The sequence below is a fragment of the Nansenia antarctica genome, assembly GCF_963989245.1.
Source record: "Nansenia antarctica genome assembly, chromosome: 1".
In the NCBI taxonomy this organism is placed as follows: Eukaryota; Metazoa; Chordata; class Actinopteri; order Argentiniformes; family Microstomatidae; genus Nansenia; species Nansenia antarctica.
In genome coordinates this window covers 44,528,139-44,553,291 of record NC_137674.1, presented here as the reverse complement: position 1 = coordinate 44,553,291, position 25,153 = coordinate 44,528,139, and the positions used below count along the sequence as shown (strand labels likewise).

Genomic DNA, 25,153 nt, shown 5'->3' with positions numbered 1-25,153 from the left:
GACACACACACACACATCCCTCAGAGGTCAGAGCACAGGGTTAGCCATAGTTAGACACCCCAAGAGCAGGTAGGTGTTTCATACCTTGTTCAGGGGCACATTGGCAGTGGCAGGCACCTTTGATATGATGCCAGCGACCCTCTGGGCACCGGCCCACATCTGGCTGACACCTTCCCAAACCAGTGACCTTCCAGTTGCTGGCCAGCCTCTCTGACTGCAAGGCTACCTATAACATTGCGATGATGCAAAAATCATTTTTGAAAAATGGTTCTTCGGCTCCCTGTGGGAGAAACTACCATACCACCAGACTTCCTTCATAAAAGATCCAGCCTCACAATTTCTTTGCTTGTAATATTTCCTTCCCAGAATGTTGTGGCAGCTTACAGTCAGATGTATAGTACGAGCAAACAGTCATTCATGGACCCATTCATTCCTGTTGAAAGAAATCAACATTACACAACCTTGCTGATTTATAGTTTGTAAAGTTCATTTATAGCGATGTTGGTACTGGATGTGTTGACAATGCATTCCATTGAGCAGGCACACTACAGGCATGGGCTATTTTCACATGCATGCTTCTCAGAAATGATTCAGCGTAACCTGTATTAGGTGAAAAGGCTTTTGATAAATTAAGTGTATATGTTTTGTGTATACAACTATCCATCATTAGGTGTGACTAAATAACACTATTTCATTCATTGAATATCTACTGTACATCTCAGTGACAAGATTCAGCAACCCTTTGTGCTCTATAAAATGTTGGCTATTGTCACCATTAACAGTGGGATGCAAAAATGTGGGCACCCCTGGTTTAAATGTATGTTACAATTAATCACTACATGCTAAATGTTACAAAGTTAAACATGACACCTTTCTGCTAATTTTAAAGCAATGTTTCTTTTTCAGATTTTTTGTGCATAAGTTTGGGAACCCTTTTGGATTATTCTTTGTTACCTTTTGAGAAGATGATTACTTCTATATTACTATAATAATAATAATAATAATAATAATAATAATAATAATTAATTGTATTTATATAGCGCTTTTCCGGGGCTCAAAGACGCTATATATTCTGAAGTAACTCCATGCCTTACCCGACTGCGGTGGCTGTTGTGTCTGGTGTTAAAAAAAGGATGTCAGAATCAAGATAGTTCACTTCCACCATCAAGGAGAAGGCTACAAAAAACTCTCGCAACATTTCAAACTACCCATTTCCACTGTCAGAAACATCAGAAAATGGAAAATAAATGGAACAATTGAAGTCAAGGCAAGATCTGGAAGACCAAGAACATTTTCAGATCGAATGGCCTGAGATCTGGTGAGAAATGCTCAGAAGAACCACACATCACTGCAAAAGAGCTGCAAAAAAAGAGTAGCAGGCACCGGTCTAGTTATTCACAGGACAACAATACAGCATACCACAAAGAACTACATGGCAGAGTTGCCAGAAAGAAGCCTTTCCTATGACCAAAATTAAGCGTCTGAAGTATGCAAAAGAGAACCTTGAGAAACCTGAAGCCTATTGGAACAATGTGCTTTGGACTGACGAAACAAAAATGTTACTTTTTGCCCACAACCAAAGAAGGTATGTTTGGAGAAAAAAGGGTGAAGCATTTGTAGAGAAGAACACCTTGCCAACTGTTAAGCATGGAGGAGGATCCATTATGCTTTGAGGTTGTGTAGCAGCTGGGGGCACAGGCAATATTGTGCGGGTGGAAGGAAGAATGGATTCCACCAAATATCAAGACATTCTAGAGGCTATTGTTCGAAGGTCAGTCCAGAAATTGAAGTTGAAGAGAGGTTGGGTATTCCAGCAAGACAATTTTGCACAAGGCCTTTTTCCTTGTTTTGTTATTTTGAAAAAAGTTCTTGCTGTGATGAAATGTGTCATGTTTAATTGAGGTTAGGTTTTCTTCTTTTCACTTAGATATTAATTGTAAAATTAATTGTGTACAATAACTCATCCTGTGTTGTATCCTGCATGGAATGGACTGTCCTTATTTGACACTGATACTGCAAATATCTAGAGCCCTTAAACCGCATTCTCAGTAGCTATTCAGACATCGAAATGTGCTCAGAGGTTTTTTGAGCCACATCACATACTCACCCACTTGTCCTAGCATCTCTTAGTTCCAGGCTCATGAGTGGGACAGAAAGAGAGAGAAAGGGAGAGAGAAGGAGTATAGCAGGAAAGAAAGGGAGGGGAGCGCTGTGTGAAAAGGCAGGCCCTAGTTACCTCCGTCAGTCCCCCTTGAGATGTTTATCGTCCATAATGACCTGACACCCTGATAGTTCTGGACAACAGGAGGCTCAGGCCTCTTAAACCACTCTGAGACATCCTAGCAACATCCAGTGTCCTCTTCTCCTGGACTGCCCCCCACCCCCCCACTCCCACCCCCCCCTCTCAGCTACATCTCCCCCCAACCCGACCCCCCACCCAGGCCCTCAGTCTTGGGAGCAGACCTCCAGGCCAGCGGTGAACAAGGAGGGTCCTGAATAGACCTCGGCCCGGCCTTTGTCCAACCCCACTGCAGAGTCCCTTTATTTACTCAGTCTTAACGTTGTATGTTTTCTGTCTCTTAATTGCATTGCCCTCTGCGTCCCCTGGTCAATCAATACCACCTCCTCCTAATGACATCAGCCAGTCTTTTCACTGGGGCCTTTCCAGGTGACATGAGGCTTTCGTGGGAGATTTGATGAGAAAGAACCACATCATACTACAGCCTCCTGAACCCAGAATGGACATTGTACGTGCCTCTCCTCAACTGTGCCCCCTTTCCCCAACCCAATCCACATGAGAAAAAGTCATCCGAGGAGGCTGGAGAGCATCTCCCGTATCTGCTTTGCAATAATGGCACAAAGTTGGCATGGTTAGCTATAATACAGTGACATTATAATCTAGAAGTTCATTAATGATCAACCCTAGATATTTGTACACAATGACTAAATTCAATTTGTAAGGCACTGATGTTCGAGGTATTGATGAGATTCTAGTATAGAATATAGTGCATAACCATAGTTTGCCAACTTCGATAATCCATTTATATTGATATCACCATTCAATAGTTACACTAACACCTTATTGACTTTCTCTTTAATGGCCTTAGTGAGATATGTTGTGTCAATAGAGAACCAAATGCCAACTATTTAGCTATCTATATTAGCATGTGTCTATGTGTGTGTATGTATGTATGTATGTATGTATGTATGTATGTATGTATGTATGTATGTATGTTGGTAAGTGTGTGTGTGTGTGTGTGTGTATGTGTCTGTGTGTATGTGTATGTGTGTGTGTGTGTGTGTGTGTGTGTGTGTGTCTGTGTGTGTGTGTGTGTGTGTGTGTATGTGTGTGTGTCTGTGTGTGTGTGTGTGTGTGTGTGTGTGTGTGTGTGTGTGTGTGTGTGTGTGTGTGTGTGTGCGCGCGCTGTAATGTAATGTACTGTATGTATGCATGCATGTGTCTGTTTGTCTGTCTATCTGTCTTTCTGCCTCAAATATGTTCTATAATTAGCTAACCATTATGTTCACTTATTAGAACAAATAGTTGAGAGGATTCTTTGGTTTCAGAAGTAGTCAACTGAGAGGATTGTGTGAGAGAGCATGCTCACTAGGGCCCTGTCTCTGCTACCTAGTCTTGGCTCCTTTTCAACAGACCCGCTGGCCAACTCACTTCATGATGAGTGTGGTTAGTGGTGCAATCAGTACCATCAAAACAATTTTGCTGAACCTTGACTCGGGAACAGAGAGAGAAGGAGAGTTGACATGCTTTGACCACAGTTGTGTATGTGTGACCGATCACATTATCCACAAGAGGCCTAACCCTCTCCTGTGTCCAATTCAGACATGATTCCCTCGAGCAGCACCATGACAATGTTTAGATAGGAGGGCATAATTATCTTTTTGTGTACTTTAATAAGGAGACATCCGAGTGCTCCGTCTACATGAGCACACAGTCCAACAAACTACCGTAGAATGATATTATCTCCTTCATTCGACGCAATTAAAACATTAATAATTAAATGGCCCTAACTAACATAACAGGTATGCAAATTCAGAGATTTAGAGAGTTAAAGAACACAAGGATTTTTTTTCACCAAATGGGGACCATTTAAAGTTGACCTCTGGAAATGTTAGTTTGAATGCAATGTGATGGCGCTGTTTAATTTGAAGAGGTACTTATCTCAAAGTCAACATCTTACGTCTGTTTTCCTGTCGCACGCTTGGTCACCCTATATTAGTTTGTAGCCTGGCAACCACAAGAGCAAAGCTCTACCAAATGGTTATGTTTGCAATATTACAGACCTTGTGTGCTCCTCCAGAGATGACCCCGTCAGCCATTTTGTTTCGGGGCTTGTGGAGGTGTCAGTTATAAACGTTACCTTGTCTCAGCAGGTGTGCCTGGATGGAGGGCCCTGCGGCTCTGAGGGGGTCGCCAACCCCACCACTGTTACTCCCCATTTATTTGAATAATGGGCCATTAGGAAAGGCTGGATGTCCAATGTGAAAGTAGCTGTTTGCGGCTCCCGGATAAAAGAAGTAATTACCTGGGAGAGGGAGGATGTAGTGGTGCACACTCTTCCTCAGCTGGGCTTGGAGGCCTCAGTCTGAGTACGGTCCCGCCATTAGGTGGCGACAGAGAGGGGAGCAGAGAGAGGTCTGCTAGTCTCAGCCCTCTGCATCATGTCACACACTATACCTTCATTGTCTTTTGGATAAACACACTATGTATGATTATACTAGAAAATGCATATAGAGAATGAATGAATTGGCTGCCGTAGCAAGGTTAAAGCAACTTTTCATAGCTTTGCTATCTCATTCAGGCACTGTAATATATAGTATGTCTAGACTTTGCAAATGGACGCAATCACAAGAAACAAGGCATGTATTACTCAATATATATTATTCTTTGAATTAAAATACTTTATTTTGTTTGGCAGAAGCTATCCTCTAGCAACCTGTGACTCTGTGGATCTTAGAGGATCATGGAGCAGAGTGCACAATTTATTAACATTTGGATCCTTCAGGCAAACATTGTCCTTTTTGGTCAACATTGTAACGGCTGTTGCCTTATGAAACTCTAGCTCAAGAGAGCCGTGCCATGCAATCAATTGAGATTTCGATGGGACTTACCTTTATTATGGACTTGTATTTATAAAAAACACAAATGTCCAATTAAATATGAGTTCTTATTCATTAACTTGCCCTTGGAGATGTATTCTTCAATTGATATCATCTTATAAAAGCATCCTTTCAATACATAAGAATAGGAGTCCAATTTCATTACCTTCTCTAATGGCTTTACATCCATCTTCATCTCCTTCCAAAAAAGTTTCCATCCATCCACAAAACATGTTAATTGCTATCGTGGGCCCAGTATAAAGAGAACATCAACAAGTTAATTGTCTGGATATTTGTGTTGCCCATCTGCAAACGCCACATTGAAATGTCTAAATTGCATTTTCCCCTTTTCTGCTATTATTTTGCACACATTGTTAATGAAAAGGCTTCAGAAATGTGCAGATGGGTAGTGCTTGCTTCATCAAGGAGCAGTCTGGTTCAAGGTGAGTGTTCCATCCTTGTTATTCAAGGTTGTTCAATTCCTGCTGTATTCCAGCCCTTCTGCTTCCCCCCATTGTGTTCTATGGCTGACGTATTACGGAATGACATCTGAAGGTTGCATCATAAGAAATACTTATTTTTCCAAACTGTGCCCATATGCACACCCAACACACCAATACCACGGAGGAGCAGCCTCCGATTTGGACGTCTCATCCACTGGTCATTTCTGCTCATTTGAACTATTCAAAGCCTACGTACAGTGCGTAATGTGGTTCAACATAAACCTTAATGTTACTTAAACCGTGTGCATCTAATTTATTGTGTTCTTAAAACTAGTTTAAAGAAAGCTTACACAATGTGAGATTTCTCATAGAGTTTGACAATAGGTGGGAGTATCTTTATTTTTGAATGTGGCATTTGTTTTTTGAGGTCAGTCAGTCATCAAATGGTAAATGGTAAATGAGCCATCAACTGTAACATAGATATGCAGTAGTTGGAGAATAATCCTACATCGAGCAACTACAAGCACTTCTACAGCTTGTACGGTGGTTTCAAAGGTATTTCATGACTTGTCATCCCTGAACAATGGTCTGTTATCAGAACAAGCTTTGGTATAAAAAAGTCCTTAGAGCTTTATACTGTTTAATCTCTCAACTGAAAAATGTATTGAGATACCTCATTGTATTAATGAACAAAGTCAATGAGTCTTCTCTTACAGACAAAGGGAGTATCTACAGCTCTCAAGAGACTTTCAAATGTAGTTTTTGACAGAAATAGGATATGAATGATGCATTGCTTAATTAACAATAGGCTCACTCTTTCATGTTTATGCTCAGGATAAGATATTCACTTTTTTGTTTCAACTTGTTATCAGTAATGTCAACATGTCTTAAAATACAACAATGTGTTGAAATGCAACAATGGCCTCAGAATCCTCTGAGTGTGTGTGGTCCTATGTGCCCCTTGGTGGAGCATGGGGGCAGCAACACTATGGTTGTTTGTTCAATTCCTACTGTGACATTAAGACAAAAAATGTATGCACTCACTGAGTTCTAAGTTGCAAGGGAAAAAAGCATTGACTAAACAACAAATATTTCAATGTGATCTCATTATCATCCTTAAGAGTAATGTCCCAGAATCCTTAAAGATGTTTACGCGAGACCTCCTTGTGAAATTGCAACGCTGTTTACCACCTTGTGAAAGTTTCCACAAAGCAAGATTTATGTGGTGGTTAGGCAGTATTAGGCATTAACTTTGAGTGGTTAAGGTTGGGGTTAGGTGTTAACTTCTAGTTGTTAGGGTATGGGTAAGTTGTGAGGGGAAGGTATTAACAAGGTTCAAGTATTAACCAAGAAGAATTGGCAAACAAAAACACTAAACTTTTCTAGAAATTGCCCCAAAGCCACCTTGAACCTGCAGTCGGGTTGCCATTATTGGCTATATGCCCCCGCACTCCCAACCTACCTCCTGCTTCTTTTTGTGGCTTCATGCTGGTTGAAGTTGCTTGCCAAGAGAGGATTTGTACGCACATTTGTTCGCACTGACTGCCCATACACATAAACTTAGATTCTGGGACATTATGCAGGATATCATAACAAATTATAAATTATTCTGGAACTTTGAGAAGACTCTAGTACATGTACTATTGGGAGGTAGTGGTTGCGATCCCCGGCTGAGTCATACCAAAGACTATAAATCAAAAAGGTACCCGATGCCTCCCTGCTTGGCACTCAGCATTAAGGGTTGGATTGGGGGTAAGACCCTACGACATACCAGCGTCATGTCCAGGGGGTGTACTTGTAAATCAAGCCGCCTCATGCTACTGAAACAGGAGATAGGCTCCTGCTCCTATGGGCCATTAGGCTCAAGAACCATCAGTTCTCAAGGCTACTCACTAGAACATTACGTGCAGTACAGTACTTTCTAGTATTACGATAATGTAAAGCTCATGTGAGTCTTGTAATGCAGCCTATCTGATAAAAATGCTTGTAGTAGTCCAAGCTACCATGTACAAATGGAAGATACAAATACAGGAGTTTGACACTATGAGTTCCCTCTCACCCCTACTTCATTGTGAGTCTGCTGAGGTAAGCAGACAATCTTTTATCCCTGTACAGCTTTTCAAGTTGAGCTCAAAAGCAGTCCTTGAGGGCTAGAGTACAGGGTCAAGGACAGACTCACTTACCTGAAACATACCTGGGCAGGGAGGCTGTGACTTAGAAGGTAGAGCTAGCATCTAATGATCGCAAGGACGGAGGTTTTGAGGTTCGACCCCCGGCTGGCCACGTGTCGAGGTGCCTTGGGCAAGACACTGAACCCCAAATTGCTTCCAATGAGCGGGTCGGCATGGTAGCTTACATGGTAGCTTGCCGCCACTGGTGTGTGAATGTGTGTGTGAATGGTTGAATGAGAGGCCATTGTTAAGTGCTTTGGAATAAGGCGCTATATAAGTGCAGTCCATTTACCATAACTGGGGCCTCATTTATAGAAAGTACTTTGGATCAAATTTGATCTTACCCGTGTCGTACGTAGAAAACCACGTCAAAGTAGCGATTTATAAAATGTCAACATGAGTAAATTTGACCGTGGAAACGATCGTAGCTCTACGTCAGGTATTGACTTGACGTACGCACATTACCTACTGGTTATGCAGAGTTATTACAGGCATGTGAGCTGCACTCGAACAACACAGCCGAGAAAATGAGTTAAATTCAAGATTTGAAGGGAACTGATGATTGTATTTCAGTCTTCCTTTATATGCCATTAAGCTATTGTAGGATGTAATCATTCTAAATTGAGGCGTGATAAAGGCAAGATGCATTGTGATTCCCCAGGATTCCTCTGTATTTAGCATTATAAGCCCTGTTATAAGGTTATTTACGATCATATGGGTCCATATCAACATTTTGACATACACAATGGATCTGGATGGGCATACAAAAAATCCTTCAAAAAACACCATAGCCCGCAGCGCAGAGCGCATAATATATTATGTCTAATTGAGTCAACTGGTATTATGCTTATCACCAAGTTCTCCCATACTGTGCTTATAGACTAGTATAGTATATATCAACGGTAATCAAGTGCTTTAGTTGGCGAGCGCACTCGGTGATGGTAAGCACTCATAATACGGGTTGAGACCGTTTTATATTTTTCTATATAAAACTGAGGTATGATATGGCATATATATTGTAATGATCCTGTATGAGGCCCCGTTAACAGCTCCTCCAAGGGAGTTAACTCTCTTGGTCTAATGGTTAGCGCGGCCGTCGGTTATGTGGGAGGTCGGGGTTCGACTCCCGCATGGGGCGAGTTACACTAGAAGATTCCCGTTCGCTACAATATATATATATATATGTACATGGCAGTCCCACGTGCCCGTCCCGCTCACGTTCTGCATCCAATTGAATGCATGCAATGTTTCAAGTAGATCTATAGACTCGTTTTCAAAGACGGGAAGCTCACCGAGTGGTCACTGGTGTCCGCACCCCGCTATGACAGAGCGTAAATACAAAGCTCATTCACCTGCGTTCAATTTCAAGTATATTTGGTATTAATAGAACGACAGACGTACGCAATTTTAAACAAGCGCAGCCCGTTTTATAAATAATGCTGCTTACGTGCAAGTCAAAGACGACGTTCAAGTACTTTTTTTTATAAATGAGGCCCCTGGACTCAAGAATTGATTGTCTACATTAACAGCAAGGTGCCTTGCAACTGAAGACACAGAAACCTCTCAGTGCTTAATTCCAGTCTCCTTTACCTACGAAGCTTAGTTCTAGAATCGATGGAGATTCTTGTGGTTGGAGGTTTCTTGACTACTCAGAAACCATCAGATCTCAACATTGGTATTTCATTGTGACAGTCTCACTGTTCTTTAGGCAGTTTATTTAGTACTGGATTTACGTTTCCATCCATTCTAAAGGCCTCTTCAATGGAGAGCACCTCATTGTTGGGCTGGTTATGACCTTGGTTCAATGCTCCTCTGCTTTCAGATGTTTTTGTCCACCATGATGGAACTAACTCTGCTAGGATGGCCTTCTACCTTGCAGTGAGAGAATACCACACAATGCTTCCCTCGATATACAGTACATTCCATATTGAATTCCCTAATTGAATGTGGTCACTGTCAAACAATGGACCAACCCTACATATTGACACGATGGAGTCGTTGGAAAGTATTCATTATATTTATGTTGCAGCCCTTGAACATTTCTCAGCATTCCGCTGTAAATGTGTTTCAATTTGTCTTTCCATTGATCACTGGTCTGAAAGATGTTTTGATCAATTCAATGGGTCGTTGTAAGTGCTGGTTTTCGCTCCAACCTATTATTACATTGATTAATTGCTTTATGTTAAAGTAAGTGAGTAGCCTTGACCCCATCTCCTGGCCCATCGTTTCAGTAAAGTGAGGCGGCTTGGTGTGCAAGTTCACCCCCTGGACATGACACTGGTATGTCGCAGGCTCTAACCCCCAATCCAATCCTTAATGCTGAGTGCCAAGCAGGGAAGTATCGGGTACCATTTATATAGTCTTTGGTATGACTCGGCCGGGGATGGAACTCACAACGTCCCAATCTCAGGGGGCGGACACTCTAACTTCAAGGCAACTGAGCTGGTGGAATGCTTTATGTTAGTTCTATCTATATTGTGGACTATTGTGGACATTCTTCACAATTGCTGCTCTTTTGACTCAATGGGCAAATAGGTCTACAGTGTACAGGTGATTGGAGTAAACTAGACTGCCACGCTTCATTTTAAGTTTGATGGTAATAGTCAATGGCCTTCAAAAAGGCATTTGCTGTATTTACATTTAACCTTGTTATGTTGTGTTCCCTGTGGTAATTAATGATGGCTTCTTCCATCTCCTGGGTCATTGGCAACTGCACATAAACAGAAGTAGGTAATGGGACAGTGAAGCATTTGTTCTTCTTTCGGCTCCGCACTCCAAGAGTTTGGACCTTAAATCAAACAATTACTATGAGGTTGGGAGTCTCAGCTTTTATTTGATGGTATTTATGTACAGATCGGGTTAACCATTCTGAAACTACACCACCTTTCTATGCATAGTCCCCCTTTTTCAGGGTACCCAAATGTAATGGGACAGATTTATCAAAAGTCCATGTTAAGTATTTGGTCGACAATCCAGGTGTGAGAGTCAGAGAAGGAGGGCGAGGATGAGCAAGAGCAAGAGGACAACCAAGATTATGATCTATAGGAGAGCAATTACCTCTGATGAGATTTAGGCCATGTTGATGAAGTGGGTTTCAACCTTGCAAAAAGGCGGCAATGGGGAAAGAACGTCAAGAACATCATGAGCCATGCTTTCAGAAAACGTGTTAAAGCGATAGAGAAAAACTGTAACTAACTGAAGTCTTTGTCCCATTGACCCAAGCAGATGCTGCGTATCTTCTCTGGTAATGCTCTTAACTCTTAACACAAAACCCTAAACTCCACATATCTCTTGCAAAAGCTAACACAGCATTCAAAATAATGTTATGTCTTCTCAAAATGAAATTGTGTTGATGAAAATGACACACACACACCATCAAATGAATAGACACTTGAACCAATTGAACACTGATGTGCACAATGGAAAATACTATGATACAGCGGAAAACAGTACTATAAGATCAGTTGGCCTTTTGCATTTTCAGTGTTACACTACATACGTACAGTAGCCTGTTATAAACTGTTATGTTGTCATACTCAAATATAAAACACACAAATTAGACAATAGAATGTTTTTTTTATTCTGAAATACTGTACACATCTCAGCAATGACAGTTGGATTTGTAGTGTTCTTCATACAGAACAAACAATAGAAAAAAAAAAAATAAGCCTTCTGCATATACTCTACACAAAGGCCACAAGACCTCGTCGAACAACAGGGGAGCTCACCTTTGGCCCTTTTATTGCTAAAGCTATGATTGCTAATTGAAAAGCAATAGGTGTTTGCCCATATGAGGAGTGTGATTGTGTGATTGGTGGTTTGAGTTTAGAATTCGGAATGGTAGTGTTTTTATCAAGGAAGATTGTGCCAAATGTAGAGAATTGTACTAGTGTTTTGTTAACTGTGGTTTAGAACTGCTAAATGAGTGATAAGCAAGAAATGTGTTTGTCATTGTGAAGAATTGGTGTGAGATCAAATAAACCAGTTTCAGGTTTTGGTCATTGTGTTTGAGGTTCCGATGTTAGTGTTAAAGCAATAGAGAAAAACTGTAATGTAAACAACATTACGGAACGTTCAGGTTCAAGTAATATCAGGTTGTGCAAAAATGCTGTGCAGGTTGCAGGGAGATGACACACTGTCATACGGTGTGCAATATGGTGCAAAAATTGAGCAGTATAGAGTTCAAGTAGGTAGTGACCAAGTAGTCAGGTAGTCATAATAATGTATTGTTAATGCAGTGTGGAAGCAGTGGGGGATTTGCATTATGCCAGTGTGTTTCCCTAGGAGCCTGATTGCTTGTGGGAAATAGCTGTTCGAAATCCTTTGGGTTTTGCCCCGAGGCTACGGTACCATTTCCCTGACGGCAGTAGTTCGAACAATTTCCGATTTGGGTGGCTGGGGTCCATTGCTGTCACACACGCTGTCCTGGATGGAGGGTAACACACAGCCGCTGATCTTTTCGGTTGTACAGAGAGTAAAGGAGAGGGCTCAGAACACAGCCTTGGGGGGCACCTGTGCTGATGGTCAGGGGGGCGGAGGTCTTAGAGCCCATTCTCACCACCTACTTCCTGTCTGTCAGGAAGTTTAGGATCCAGTCAAATAGGCTGGGGTTGATACCTAGGTCACTGTAGAGTATGGAGGGGATTATTGTGTTGAATGCCGAGCTGTAGTCTACAAACAGCATCCTCACATAAGTGTTCCTCTTATCAAGGTGTGTGAGGGCTGTATGTAGTGCTGTGGCAATGGTGTCATCTGTCGAATCTGTTACTTCGGTAGGCAAATTGGTGGGGGTCAAGGAAGGGTGGTAGCTCCCTGCAGATCAGGATCATGATGATCTTCTCAAAGCATTTGCATACTATGGAGGTGAGAGCAACAGGGTGGCAGTCGTTTAGGCATGTCACCTTACCCTTCTTCGGTACCGGGATGATGACAGATGACTTGAAGCAGGAGGGCACTATGCCTGTGGAGAGTGAGAGGCTGAATATGATGGTAAAGATACCAGCCAACTGTTCTGCGGACACTTTAAACACCCGGCCGGGGATTCCATCTGGTCAAGCAGCTTTGTGTATATTTATGCACTTAAAAACCGCTAGCACGTCTTCCACGGTGATGAACGGAGTGCCTCTTGTGTCATCTGTATAGTGGGTTCTCTTTAGAAGGTTGGTGTAGTCTTGCACAAAGCGGCATAGAAGCTGTTCAGCTCGTCTGGTAGAGAGTCAGAGGTATTGCATGTGTCGCTGGCGCTCTCTTTGAGGTCGGAGATAGTGTGAAGCCCCTTCCACATGCTGCATGGGTTATTGCTGCTTAGTTGTGCCTCTATGTCTTTGCTGTAATCCTTTTTGGCTGCTTTAATGACTTAACGAAGGTCATAGCAGGCAGTTTTAATATCCAATGGGTACTATCAGTAGGACTTTTGCATTTTCAGTATTACACTACACTGCCTGTTATATATTATATGTGATGTTTTCATACTCAAATATAAAACACACAAATACAAGAATAGAATGTTTTATTCTGAAATACTCTATACATCTCAGCAAACACAGTTGGATTTGTAAAATGTTCTTCATACAGAACAAACAATATAAAAAGAAAATAAGCCTTCTGCATATACTGTAAAGAAAAAGAAAAGTAGGCTGCATCCTGCCTTTAGTTTCTGTCTGGCCACAGGACCTCATCGACATCACAGGCAATGTTCTCCCTGGCCAAGCAGCGGGCAAAGTATCGCCTGGCATGATGAATCCAGCCCTGATATGCTTCAGCAGCTATATCACCATGCATTGCATTGCTTGTAGAAGGGCTATGCTCTCAGGGGGCCTGCGTCATATACCTTCCAACACCAAAACAACTCCACAATAGTGTTGAGAAATGGAGAATAATATGGTGGCAGATGAAGAATGGAAAAACGTGGGTGGTCAATGAACCAGCTGTGGACCAGAGCAGCTCGGTAGAAACGTATGTTGTCCCAGATGACAACGTACCTGGGCTGCTCTGGGCTATCCATCCGCTCAGCCGGGGTGAAGATATTGTGTCGTGTGTCCAGAAAAGTGATGAGATGGGCACTATTGTAGGGGCCAAGGGTTGAAGGGTGATGCTACCCCCTCGCTGGCCAGGAACCTCAACAATGTCATGCTGGCCAATGACGTTCCTTCCCCATTGCCGCCTTTTTGCCGAGGCAATTGCTCTCCTAGGTCATAGTCTTGGTTGTCCTCTTGCTCTTGCTCGTCCTCCTCCTCCTCTCTCGCTCTACCTTTCTCTGCAAAGTTGGCATCCATTGTTCTCTCTGTAATTTGGCTGGTGACGTATTCTGCGGATGGTAATCTCTGACACTAACCCTTCCTCCCAGAGAGTGTTCCTGATCTGTGGGACAGTTGTATTTGGGGTTTTCTTGATTATGGTGAGCATTCTTCAGATATCCTGTGGATATCTTCCTTGGCCTACCAGCCCGTTTGCAATTGCTGAGCTCATCACTGCTTTATTTTTCTTTTTAAAGATATTCCAAACTTTAGATATTGGCAAGCCTAAGGTTTTGGCTATGTTTCAGATTTTCTGAGTTTTGTTCTCTGTTTTTTTTTTCAGCCTAATAATGACTTCCTTGATTTGACTCATTGACACCTCTTTGTTGACAGACACCAATAGCAAACTCCAAAGGCAAATGCAAAGCCTAGAATCAATAGACATTGACAGCTGTCGTACGCCTGTGCAAATTATGTGATGGAACACAACTTACCAGAAACACCTGTCAAGCCAATTGTCCCATTACTTTTGGTACCCTAAAATAAGGCGACTAGGCATAAAAAGTGTTGTAATTTCTGAATGGTGAAATCAATATATGCACGAATACCATCAAATAAATCTCGACATAAGTTGACCAAAAGAAGAAAACATACTTTGCTGTCCCATTACTTAAGTAGGACACTGTATGTATTAGAACTAACTCACGTAAGCTTTTCTGACATGTTTTGCATCATACCTCTCCCCTGAACGTTTCACACTTTCCCTTCCCAAGAGGAACTGTGAGAGGGCGGAATGCTAAGACCCATCACCCTCCACTCCACAGCTACTCTCTCACACAATGTGCCATCATTGCCATACAAGAAATGATAGTATACACCAATCTTTTGAACCAAACCACTTTTGTCTTGGACTAGGAAAAACAAGGCTTTATTTCCACTTTCCCTCTTGGCTCTTAAAAGGCCAAAGACTTCCATTCATCTAACCTGGCTCCAAGGACTGAGGTTCCTAATGGTGAATCTCTCTAAGTGCATGTATTGGTGAGGGAAAATTGGCTGTGCCTTTTAGAGGGCTCACTATCACACAAACCAAAGGTAATGTATATTAACTAACTCCCAGATCAGGAGTCTCAGTAACTCTGCCTGGCTCCCACAAAACCACACAAGTGTGCCCTCAGGTTTAATTAAACTTTTTTTTCCAAAAGTGCATCTTCTATGAAAATCAACCCCACTTTTCCTGGCATTTTGTGTGTCGAGAAGCTCGAGTGGTCGATATATTAAAACTTGAACTGATTGATTTCAGAATGCCATGCCACCAGTGTGGAGCCGTTGACTACATCTGAAGTGTCTTAGTCATCAAGCCTTAGGCCAGGGATTGATAGCTTGACCGGCGGGGGCCTATCTTATGCATCCTTGTTCAGGAGGTCTTGTATTTAGCCCCCAGAGCACTCATGGTGAATCTCAAACACCATAAGGGGGTTGACAGAATGGGTGAGTGGAAGGTATTTCTCACTCATCAAGAACCTCATGAATACATTCAAACCCTAACCAACTACTTTGGTTTAATGTGGAATTTTAAACGTGGGATGAGGCCAATTTATTTATTTGTATTCCCCACGTCTTAGCAATACTCTTGAACATAGTGATAGCAGGGAGGATAATCTCACTCTTTCATCAGTAAAGTGGCTGTGCACAAAACCCATCAGCAATGCATTCTGTATTGATTGATGGTCACTCCTGCAGTACTAGGCAACACCATTATTAGCATGCAAAGATTCCAAACTGTCCACAATAAAATCATTGTGCCTTGATTCAAGTTGTCCTCCCCGGGGTGTCATAATACCACAGCTGATGTTTGTTTCATACCATTCTCTTCTCAGCAATCATTGCCATCTTCTCCTCATCCTTAGATTACAAACAGATGTACCTACTAAGTACTTTTACCACACTCTGTGAGGTTCTATGACTTGAATAAACCTGTAATTTTCCTGAAAATGTATGCAAGAGGGAAACACAGTTCTAAGATGATATTTGTAATTAAGTCATGGTGAACAAAAGATACTTTTTTAGTTTTGTTAAAGATAATGCAATTGTTCTTTACATCAATATAGTATATTATAGTAATACTGTAATAGTATCAATATTACAGTAAAACAAAAATATGATTTGATGTTCTTATGAGGACCAAATGTTTAGCATGATGAATTATGATGAATCTAATGGGCTAGATTACTTCATGGCTGAAAGACTTTCCACAACAGTGAAAAAAGTACAGCATATCATTCGCAAACTACAACTAATCAATTTATCAATTAAATTGTTGATATGATGAAAACGCATTGCGTGGATAGGACAAAAAGTGCAACATGCATACTCTATGCAATTGTTATCACAATTAGTGCTTTTAAAATGATTGGGGGTTTGATTCCTCTGGGACCATGCATATACGACATAATGTATGTCACTCACTGTATTGTAAGTCGCGGTGGATAAAATCGTCTGCTAATAGCCCATATTATATATTTACTGCAGAACACAAAGAGTAGCCTAACGTATAATTTATTTTATTATTTTATTTAGGCCTATGTGTAGTGTATTTTTGTATTTAATATACTTTTTGTTGTTGTTGTTGTTGCTATGTTGTTATTATTACTATCAGTAGTATTGTTGTTGTTGTTATTGTTGTTGTTGTTGTTGTTGTTGTTGTTATCATTGTTATTATTATCATAATTATAATGAGTCTATAACATATTAGGGAAGGGGTTTGCTTTTTCGATTAGTTTAAAAGATCTGAGAATGAAAATGTATTGTTTTCCCTTACTCCCAAACATGTTTGCTTCCAGATAAAAAAAATATTTTGTGTGCTTTACTTTTTTCGGTAAGGACATGTTTAGGTCTATGATATAACTGTGTGCAGTTTAAACGGCATCATTGAGAGAGTAACACTCAATTGAATTGATTCATTGTGACCCTGGTTATCAATCATTATTTCAGGGTAGTCTAATCTAATGTAAACGGGGGTGTAGCATGCATGGATAACATGCCACATCTGCTCACTCGGCATCGTCGCCTCTTGGTTACCAAGCGATTTATTAGAGACCCTCCTGTGCAACGAACTAGACCACGAGTCACAGTCTAAACATCCATTGCATATAGGCTACTTTCAGTTTATACATGTGAAAGATTTACATGAAAATTGGCTAAGACAAAGTTTTAAATGTCAGGAATAGCGCCAAAAAAGCAAACTGGACGAGAAAGTGTGGTTGGTTCAGTTGAAAGCGTCCAGAGGGAACATTGTTTGCTCTCATGACCAATTTATTGCCGATGAACATATGGCCAATATTTTGTCTCACGTCATAGCAGGGGAAAACAAACATCATGCAATGTTAGCGAGTCAGCAAGAGCAGAGCCACTTGGCCAGCTATGCAAACGCACTTGGACAATATCAGAAGAGGAGCACTTTCTGGGTATATAAACCACATCAGGCTTATCTCTGCACGCACTCCTGACTCCCATTTGGAGATATTTCATTAACTCCGCGCATCGTATTAACGCTGGCTACACCACTCACCCTTCCATTCTCCAGGTGAGCAATATATACCTGTGTTAGATTACCTCCTTTATACTGTACATTAGGGTTTAGAAGAATTATGTCCCTTTTTCTTGTTGTTTCCATCTGTGTGTTCTTTCGAAGAATTAGCTGTAGATATGCACCTTTTCATCATCTATACAAGCCAATATTGTGTTTATGCTACTTAAATGAAACTTAAGTTTTACACCGATTTTACAGATATGTTCCAAATATTGTATTGGTAATGACAACACACGTGGGGATAATGTGTTACCGTCGTTGAAGCTCACTGTGACAGATTTCCCACGATGTTTGGCCTAACTTCATCATGCCGCGCATGAGCTACACAATCCGCATCTAAAACAGATAGACATGTTTTATCTTCAGGTCCCACTGTTTAGAACAGATGCAGAACATAGTCGTCACCGATAAAGGGAGAAAAAAAAAAACATATCTGTGAATGACTACACTTTCTGAACGTTTTGTGGTGGAAGGACTCATACACATTTGCTGGAGTCAACCTGTTTGCAAGTATAGGAAAGGTGAATAGAATACTCCCTTGTGAAGAGATACGATTGAGGTAACAAGAATAACGTTTTTGTAGCCTATATCATGCATTAGAAATGTGTTATGGTAGAGGCTAGGTTGTGATTTCCCCCTGTCGTTTCGCATCTCTGTCAGTAGAGTCCGCTAGAGCCTTACAGATGCCGCCCTGGTACACTACCACCCTATACGTCCTACAGGATAGACACTCGCCTGCATAAGAGCACGGTGTCTATTGTGTCATATTCTAGTTACAGCAACGGGCATTTGTCATGAGTAATTTGAGAGTTTTTGGAGTTTTAAGTCAATGTAATCGTGTTTGCAGGGTGCATGCATGCACATACAGTTAACAGTTGTTTCTCCTATGATTAATTTCATGCAGGTCGCAGAGACTAAAGCAACTGCGCCTTAGTCTCTTTTAGTCTCTGTGTGATTTACAATAGGGGAACTGATTAAAAATACTAAGCTGTTTAGCAATTTGTCTCAGAGAAGCCGATAAAGGCATGGCACGCCTAGTCTACCACAGTGCAGCATGAAATTCACCGTTACAAATATACTGGTGGTTTAACAAATGAAGGCATCTCCCCGGGCCACGGCGCAGTGCTAATCTCGTTGTGACATGTTTAATCATTAAAGGAAGGGAGACGAATAAAGGCTCTGCCTTTGCCTGGAAGCGAAAGGTGCTTGGATTTCTGGAATCAAACCACCGCTCCAAATGATTTGTGCCCCAGGCCACCCTCCCCGGGCCATGGCTTAGTCCCATAAATAAACCGGACGTACTTTTACCTGCATATTATATATATAGCCTTTTAATCATAGATGGGGGAAATCGGTCTTGTCACTTTATACATTTATCATGAGTACCCCGAAGCAAACGGGGTTACCTTTATCAAAGCCTAACCGGCAGCCCGAGGCATCGAAACACGCTGAAATTCAGCGATTAAAAGAAGGAATGATCGACGTTATAATACATCTTCCTGCGGCATTCTTAATGCATTCAATCGGAAGATTTATTTAATCAAGTGTATAAAAGGCCTTTCTTCATTCATTTGTGAACAATAGTTTATTAAGAAATGTGGGAAGATGTGCTTAGCATTATCTTCATTTTCGTTCGAGGCCCGATATTTGACTTGTTTGAAAATGAACTGATGATGGCCAAAGCCATGTTCTGATGTATTTTGTATTGTATAGGCTATCATTTATATGAGTCCAACCATCTTATGAAATAATAATAACAGCTGTGTACAACATCATTCACTTCTGTAGTATTTATACTTATAAACCAGATACTTAAAGTAATCCAACAGCCTATTAATACACTTTGTTATTAATAACAATGGGCTATATCAATAATCATACTCGCTTCAAAATGTTAGCTACTTCTTCTGCATGATCCAATTTTACCGACACTCAAACCAATATAGCTGGCCATTCCCAAAGGAATTGGAAATCCACTGCAGTAATTTATTGTTTAGAGTCTATCCATGCCTTTAGCGACAATTACACTCAACTGGGCGGTAAATACAAGCCACAAGCTTAATATCTCCTCAAAAGAGCGCCACAGTCAGAGCTCTGGCTGCTGCAGAACGCCAAGCCTGCCCGTATAACAACATGTCTTACTGATTCTTGATGCATCAGTGGCAGTGACAATGAGCAGTGTTTTGCAGATCGACACTGTGGATGTGATCATTGTAGGGTCCCTATACCATAGCGATTGGACAGTTTTTTGTATCAGTATCAGTAGCCTATGCATTTTCTACATATTTAGAAGAAGAAGATGATGATGATGATGATGATGATGACGACGATATTTGGCTATTATTAGGCTATTTGTTATTGTAAGACGACCTTTATTATTATTATTATTATTGTTGTTATTATTATTATTATTATGTATTATTGTTTTTATAATTATCATTAATAATATTATTATTATCATTGGTGTTGTTTGTTTCTATTTACATAACCTTTTGAGTCATAACATTATTATTAAGAAAATTGTATAGCCAAAATAGAGAAAAATGCAGACTATTAATTTGGTTGTTGAATTTACGAGAATACTTGATGAAGTGGCTGGTTGTACTGTGCACACATTATTGTCAGTTAACTGATGCTGCCTTGCAACTGCGCCACAGTCTGAGTGAAAAGGCAGCCGCCTGTTTGAGCTACCTGTGAAAGTAAACAGGTAAACACAAGGAGATGGCTCTCCAAGTCAAGTACGGCCACTTAGCCTGTGCACATTTACCACTTCTTGCCGAAACCCTCAGTTCAATTGTTCAAATACATCCCCAATAACTGCCCGCAGACCGTGCGCTCCCACAACCACCGTCACCATCTTCAGGTTATATATATTTTTTTTGGCCACAAAGAAGGATGCACGGACGGTATAGGCATGGGCGTCATTTTAATATTCAATGCATTGACTACCGTTTTGCAAAAATAGATGTATTAATTTGAACCTAACGGGTTCACGTTGAATATCGTGAGGACGTGCGTTAGAAGCAACACTTCTGATGCACTTGTTGTGCTGGTTTACCGTGTTTACCCCCACACATAGCGGAGTGGATGCCCCTGAAGGAGTCCCCTACAGATCGGATTTCTGCAGCATTACTTGGTAGATAAGGTCAGATAGTAACCTCTCTCCCAGAAGCCTCGTCGCAGCTTCAGTTCGTCCATACCCCGTTCACTTCAATAGAGCCATTGTAGGTGGTTGAGACGGCAGTGTGATTAATTCTATGTGCTAGTCTGGTGAAATATTTACCTCTTGGGTCAGATGGTCTGAGCTTCCTGAGAGTTTAAAACACTCTACCACCATGCACCTTTGGTTAGGGAATAATAATAATAATAATAATAATAATAATATTAATAATAGCAATAATAATAATAACAATAATAATAATAACAATAATAATAATAATAACAATAATGATGATTATACTTATTAATAATACTAATATCTCATGAATAGCCTATATATAGGCTATATATAATATTAAAGTATTCCAATTATATTAAAGTCTATTTAACTGACGCTGATGTTTCTCCTTCCCTGTTGAGGAGGGGGGTTCCATAAAGTTTACAAAACGCGGTAGGCCTATTTATTTAGCAACTCGTGTAAATGGCATATGCACTAGATAAAATGTTTGGACACCTTTCTCGTATACGCCCCAAGTAGGAGAGGGAGAGTATGTGTCTGTGTGTGTGCTGAGATGAAGGACTTTCCTTAATATTGTGGAAGGATTCAGGATTGAATGAAGAGATAGTCCATTGAAAGCAGTTGAATGCCATGACAACTACGAACAACCTCAGATTTATTCCAAACAGTTAGAAAGCATTGTGCAGGGGCGTCAATCATCTATTATTTCGCCCCTGAAATAAATGCAAAAACTGCGCCCGGACAAAAGCTTCCAACAGGAGCCGGACATTTGTCTACATTTCCCCCATTGTCTGCAGCTTAGCAATCGGTTTGTATTTGTGTTTGCCCTGGTCCGACCACCCAGGATGCGCAGAGGACTTGCTAAAAACGTGAAACATTGTCACCCACATCACATACTAGATAGCAGGCAGAGTGGCAACAGCAGAGAGGGAGAGGGGGAACAACAGACAAACTTGAAGGGAGGAAAATAAACTAATCTACAATGATACGTATCTTTGCACAAACAAGGTGGAGATAGAGCACGCGAAAGCGCATCGGAGGAGTCGGCAACAAACATCTGCTGTATTGTGAATAAAAGTGCACAATGACGCAATTATTATCTGAATAAGGGAATTAAGAAAATGCGGTGTGAAGCTATAGGAGAATGGTACGAAGTCCAGCGTAAAGATGTGTACGTTTCCCGCATAAATATGCCTGGTGTAATAAACTACCTCCCCTCGACCATCTGACTGGTTACTATTGCATTATTATTGTTATGATTATGATTATTATTATTAAAAGAAAATATAAAATAATTATAATAAATATTAGTATGATTATTATAATTATGATTGTTACCTTCATCATTACTTTCATCGTCATCACCATCATTTGGAACCTACCATTGGACTATTATTATAGTTATTATGTTCGCTCGGTGTTTTTCAAACAAATAAAAGACGACTTCAGATTTAGCGTAAGCCCCTTGTCCTTGAGCCTCAACCAAAATATTGACTCAAAAGGTTTACATAAATTATCTTGAAAATTAGAACAACATTTCTTTCAGGAGAGAAAGTCTGATTGAAATAAATAGTCTATCGAATAAGCTTCTGTTGTAGCAACCACCAAAAATCTGTTTTCCAGCTTATGGATTCAATATTGTACATATGCGGAGAGTAGACCATACGCAAAAGCTTTTTCAGGAGCAATTTGTTAAAACGCGCGTTCAAGTATTCGGAGTATAAAGCTACTTGGAGGTCCTTTGTATGTAAATAGGGTGTAAAAAAGGCCCTCCCCATCTTTGTAATTAATTGACACGTTATACCACTCATCATGTTCTGAAGCACCAATGGTAGAGGCTCGGAGCTCCCCAAAACCCACAATTTCACATCTGCACACACTGTCTTCATCCACTTGACTCCCAAGACCCGCCCACACGTGGCCAACCTTTTGCGTTTTTAATGCTTTTTCACTGCAGGTTCATGTGTTGAGACCAACCTTATATGGACTGATCGGACCGGTAATGGCTTATTTCCCCCTAGCACCCAACAGTAGCACAGTATCCATGAGCCAGATATAGTACTTGAGCCACTTTGGCATTCTTCCTGGACTTACAGAACTGATTCCTCTGCTTCTTGGTTAGGCAATGGTTATCGACAGAGGCTCATGATTTGCTTTGACTGAAGTTCAACGTAAAACGGACTGAGTGATCCTTTTTTTCTAAAAGCTCGATTGTTGTTTTGTGTTTTAGAACAGCGGATTGCCAAACTGGTGCAGCAACTTTCCTGCATAACATTTCCCAGAATATGTCGTTGACCAACACAAAGACGGGCTTTTCTGTAAAGGACATTTTGGACCTCCCTGACACGAATGATGAAGAAGGATCTATCACTGGAGCGGAGGAAGATACGGAAGGGTCTGAGACAACAAAAACGACTGGAGTTTTGGTGCAAAGTCCGCTAGAAAACGTTCAAAATCTGCCTTTAAAGAACCCCTTTTATGATACTAGTGACAATCCTTACACAAGATGGCTTGCTACTACGGACAGTATTCAATACTCACGTAAGTGCCGTTTAAGAATCTTAACTTCATTTGCAATGCATATCCTGTTGGTCTTCAGACTTTGCCTGTTTTGTGAATGAGTATGCTATCTTATAATGCGCAGAGGACTATCATAAGCTATAATTGATGGAATGCAGATTATCCATGTCTGAGTTCAGTGGTGCCCTTGAATGATGTGCAGATGTCATCTTTATTCACCGTGCATTTCTGCGCTCCTCTTAAGGCGTTAACGCCATAGAAACATGTCATGTTATGTGCTCTATCAAGACGTACAGTTTTTAGAATTTGATCGCATCGAGTATAAAGCCACTTATAAAGTCTAAATAAAAAATGTGACCCTATGCATTGCCTTCTAGTATGATGAGGATTTGAAGACAGACAATGCATGGTTTGCTGCTTCAGTGAATCCCTCTTTTTTAATAAGGGACTGTTGGAAATTATTTTTGTGCCATCCATATAGAATTGTGTGGGCTATATAGGCTAGTAGGCCTAACACTATCTACAACGTATTCAAAGTGCCATTTTAGATGTAGATTTAGATGTGGTTATGAGTGTTTGTCACTAAACATTGCCAACATGTTGACTGTTGCATTCTTCTCCCACGCAGTGCACGGTCTATCAGCTAGTTCACAGGACTCCGCCAAGTCCCCGGAGCCCTCCGCCGACGAGTCGCCTGACAACGACAAGGAAACTTCAAGCAACGGCAGTGACTCCGGGAAAAAGCGGAAAAGAAGAGTGCTGTTTTCCAAGGCGCAGACGTACGAACTCGAGCGTCGGTTTAGACAACAGAGATACCTCTCCGCGCCGGAGAGAGAACACCTCGCGAGTTTGATTCGCCTGACACCGACTCAAGTGAAAATTTGGTTCCAGAATCATCGGTACAAAATGAAGAGAGCCCGTGCAGAAAAAGGTATGGAAGTGCCCCATCTCCCCTCTCCCCGGCGGGTGGCCGTGCCTGTCTTAGTCAGGGATGGAAAGCCTTGTCATACTCTTAAAGCTCAGGACTTGGCGGCCACTTTTCAGGCTGGACTCCCCTTCTCGGCGTATAGCGCCCAGTCCCTACAACAACTGCAATATAATGCTCACTACAGCGCCGCCACCACGCCACAATTCCCAGCACATCACTTGGTGCAAACGCAACAGTGGACTTGGTGAACACTTAGAGACTGGCGGGCTGCCTTTTAAGAGCACGATAGGGAGTTCACAACAAAATAAAGACTTTCATTTTGCAGCTTGACCCATATCTATCATTTTTTTTCGGGGCTAATGTGTGCGCCGTGTTTACATGTTTTCGTTAAGAGAACTGGGTCCAGCCTCTCCCTAGATTTAAGAATGTCAATGCTCTTGTGAAATTTTGTAAAGTATGTTTGTGTGTTGTAGAGATGTTTCCTTTTTGTCCTCCGTGTTATAAGCACGTACAAAACCACTTTATAATTATAGACAATTTTATTTCTTGCTTCTTTTACAATGGACCGAAAATATTTATGGCCATGAATAAACATTGGCGACTTTTAGCATTTTTCATTTGTTTTTGTTCTTTGTAAATACTCTGTGGTAATTGTCTGCAACCCAGAAACATTTCAGGAGCGTTTAGCTGGAGATAAAGGATATATTTCCAACTTTAAGGAAAGGAATCTTTTTGACAAAAAAATGTCATGACTGTCGTAACAGGTCCCATATGATTATGTGAATAACAGTTAAATCGCGCGATGATGGGAAAATATCCCGATTTTTATAAGGATTTTAATAAAATGCTGTGTTTCAGAAATTACGTTTTTGGCTTGCGTGTCTTAACTAGTTCCATTGGACTTGATTAACTGAATAGTGATAATACTGAATAGACTGCGTAAATTATGGTAAGGTGTGAGACACGGTGC

The 25,153-nt window shown here is 41.0% G+C and overlaps 1 protein-coding gene across 2 annotated transcripts; it reads left to right on the top strand.

Annotated features, from left to right (window-relative positions):
* Window positions 1-23,020: 23,020 nt before the first annotated feature.
* nkx2.2a (NK2 homeobox 2a) lies at window positions 23,021-24,431 on the top strand (the record flags this gene model as incomplete). 2 transcript variants are annotated; one of them, XM_080550492.1, is made up of 2 exons in its annotated part: window positions 23,021-23,276; window positions 23,884-24,431. In XM_080550492.1, the coding sequence occupies 2 exons, from the start codon at window positions 23,021-23,023 to the stop codon at window positions 24,429-24,431; spliced, it is 804 nt and encodes a 267-aa protein (XP_080406618.1). The 2 variants fall into 2 exon arrangements, with proteins under 2 accessions (XP_080406618.1, XP_080406617.1); XM_080550491.1 differs by having other exon boundaries at window positions 23,021-23,280; window positions 23,861-24,431.
* Window positions 24,432-25,153: the final 722 nt, after the last annotated feature.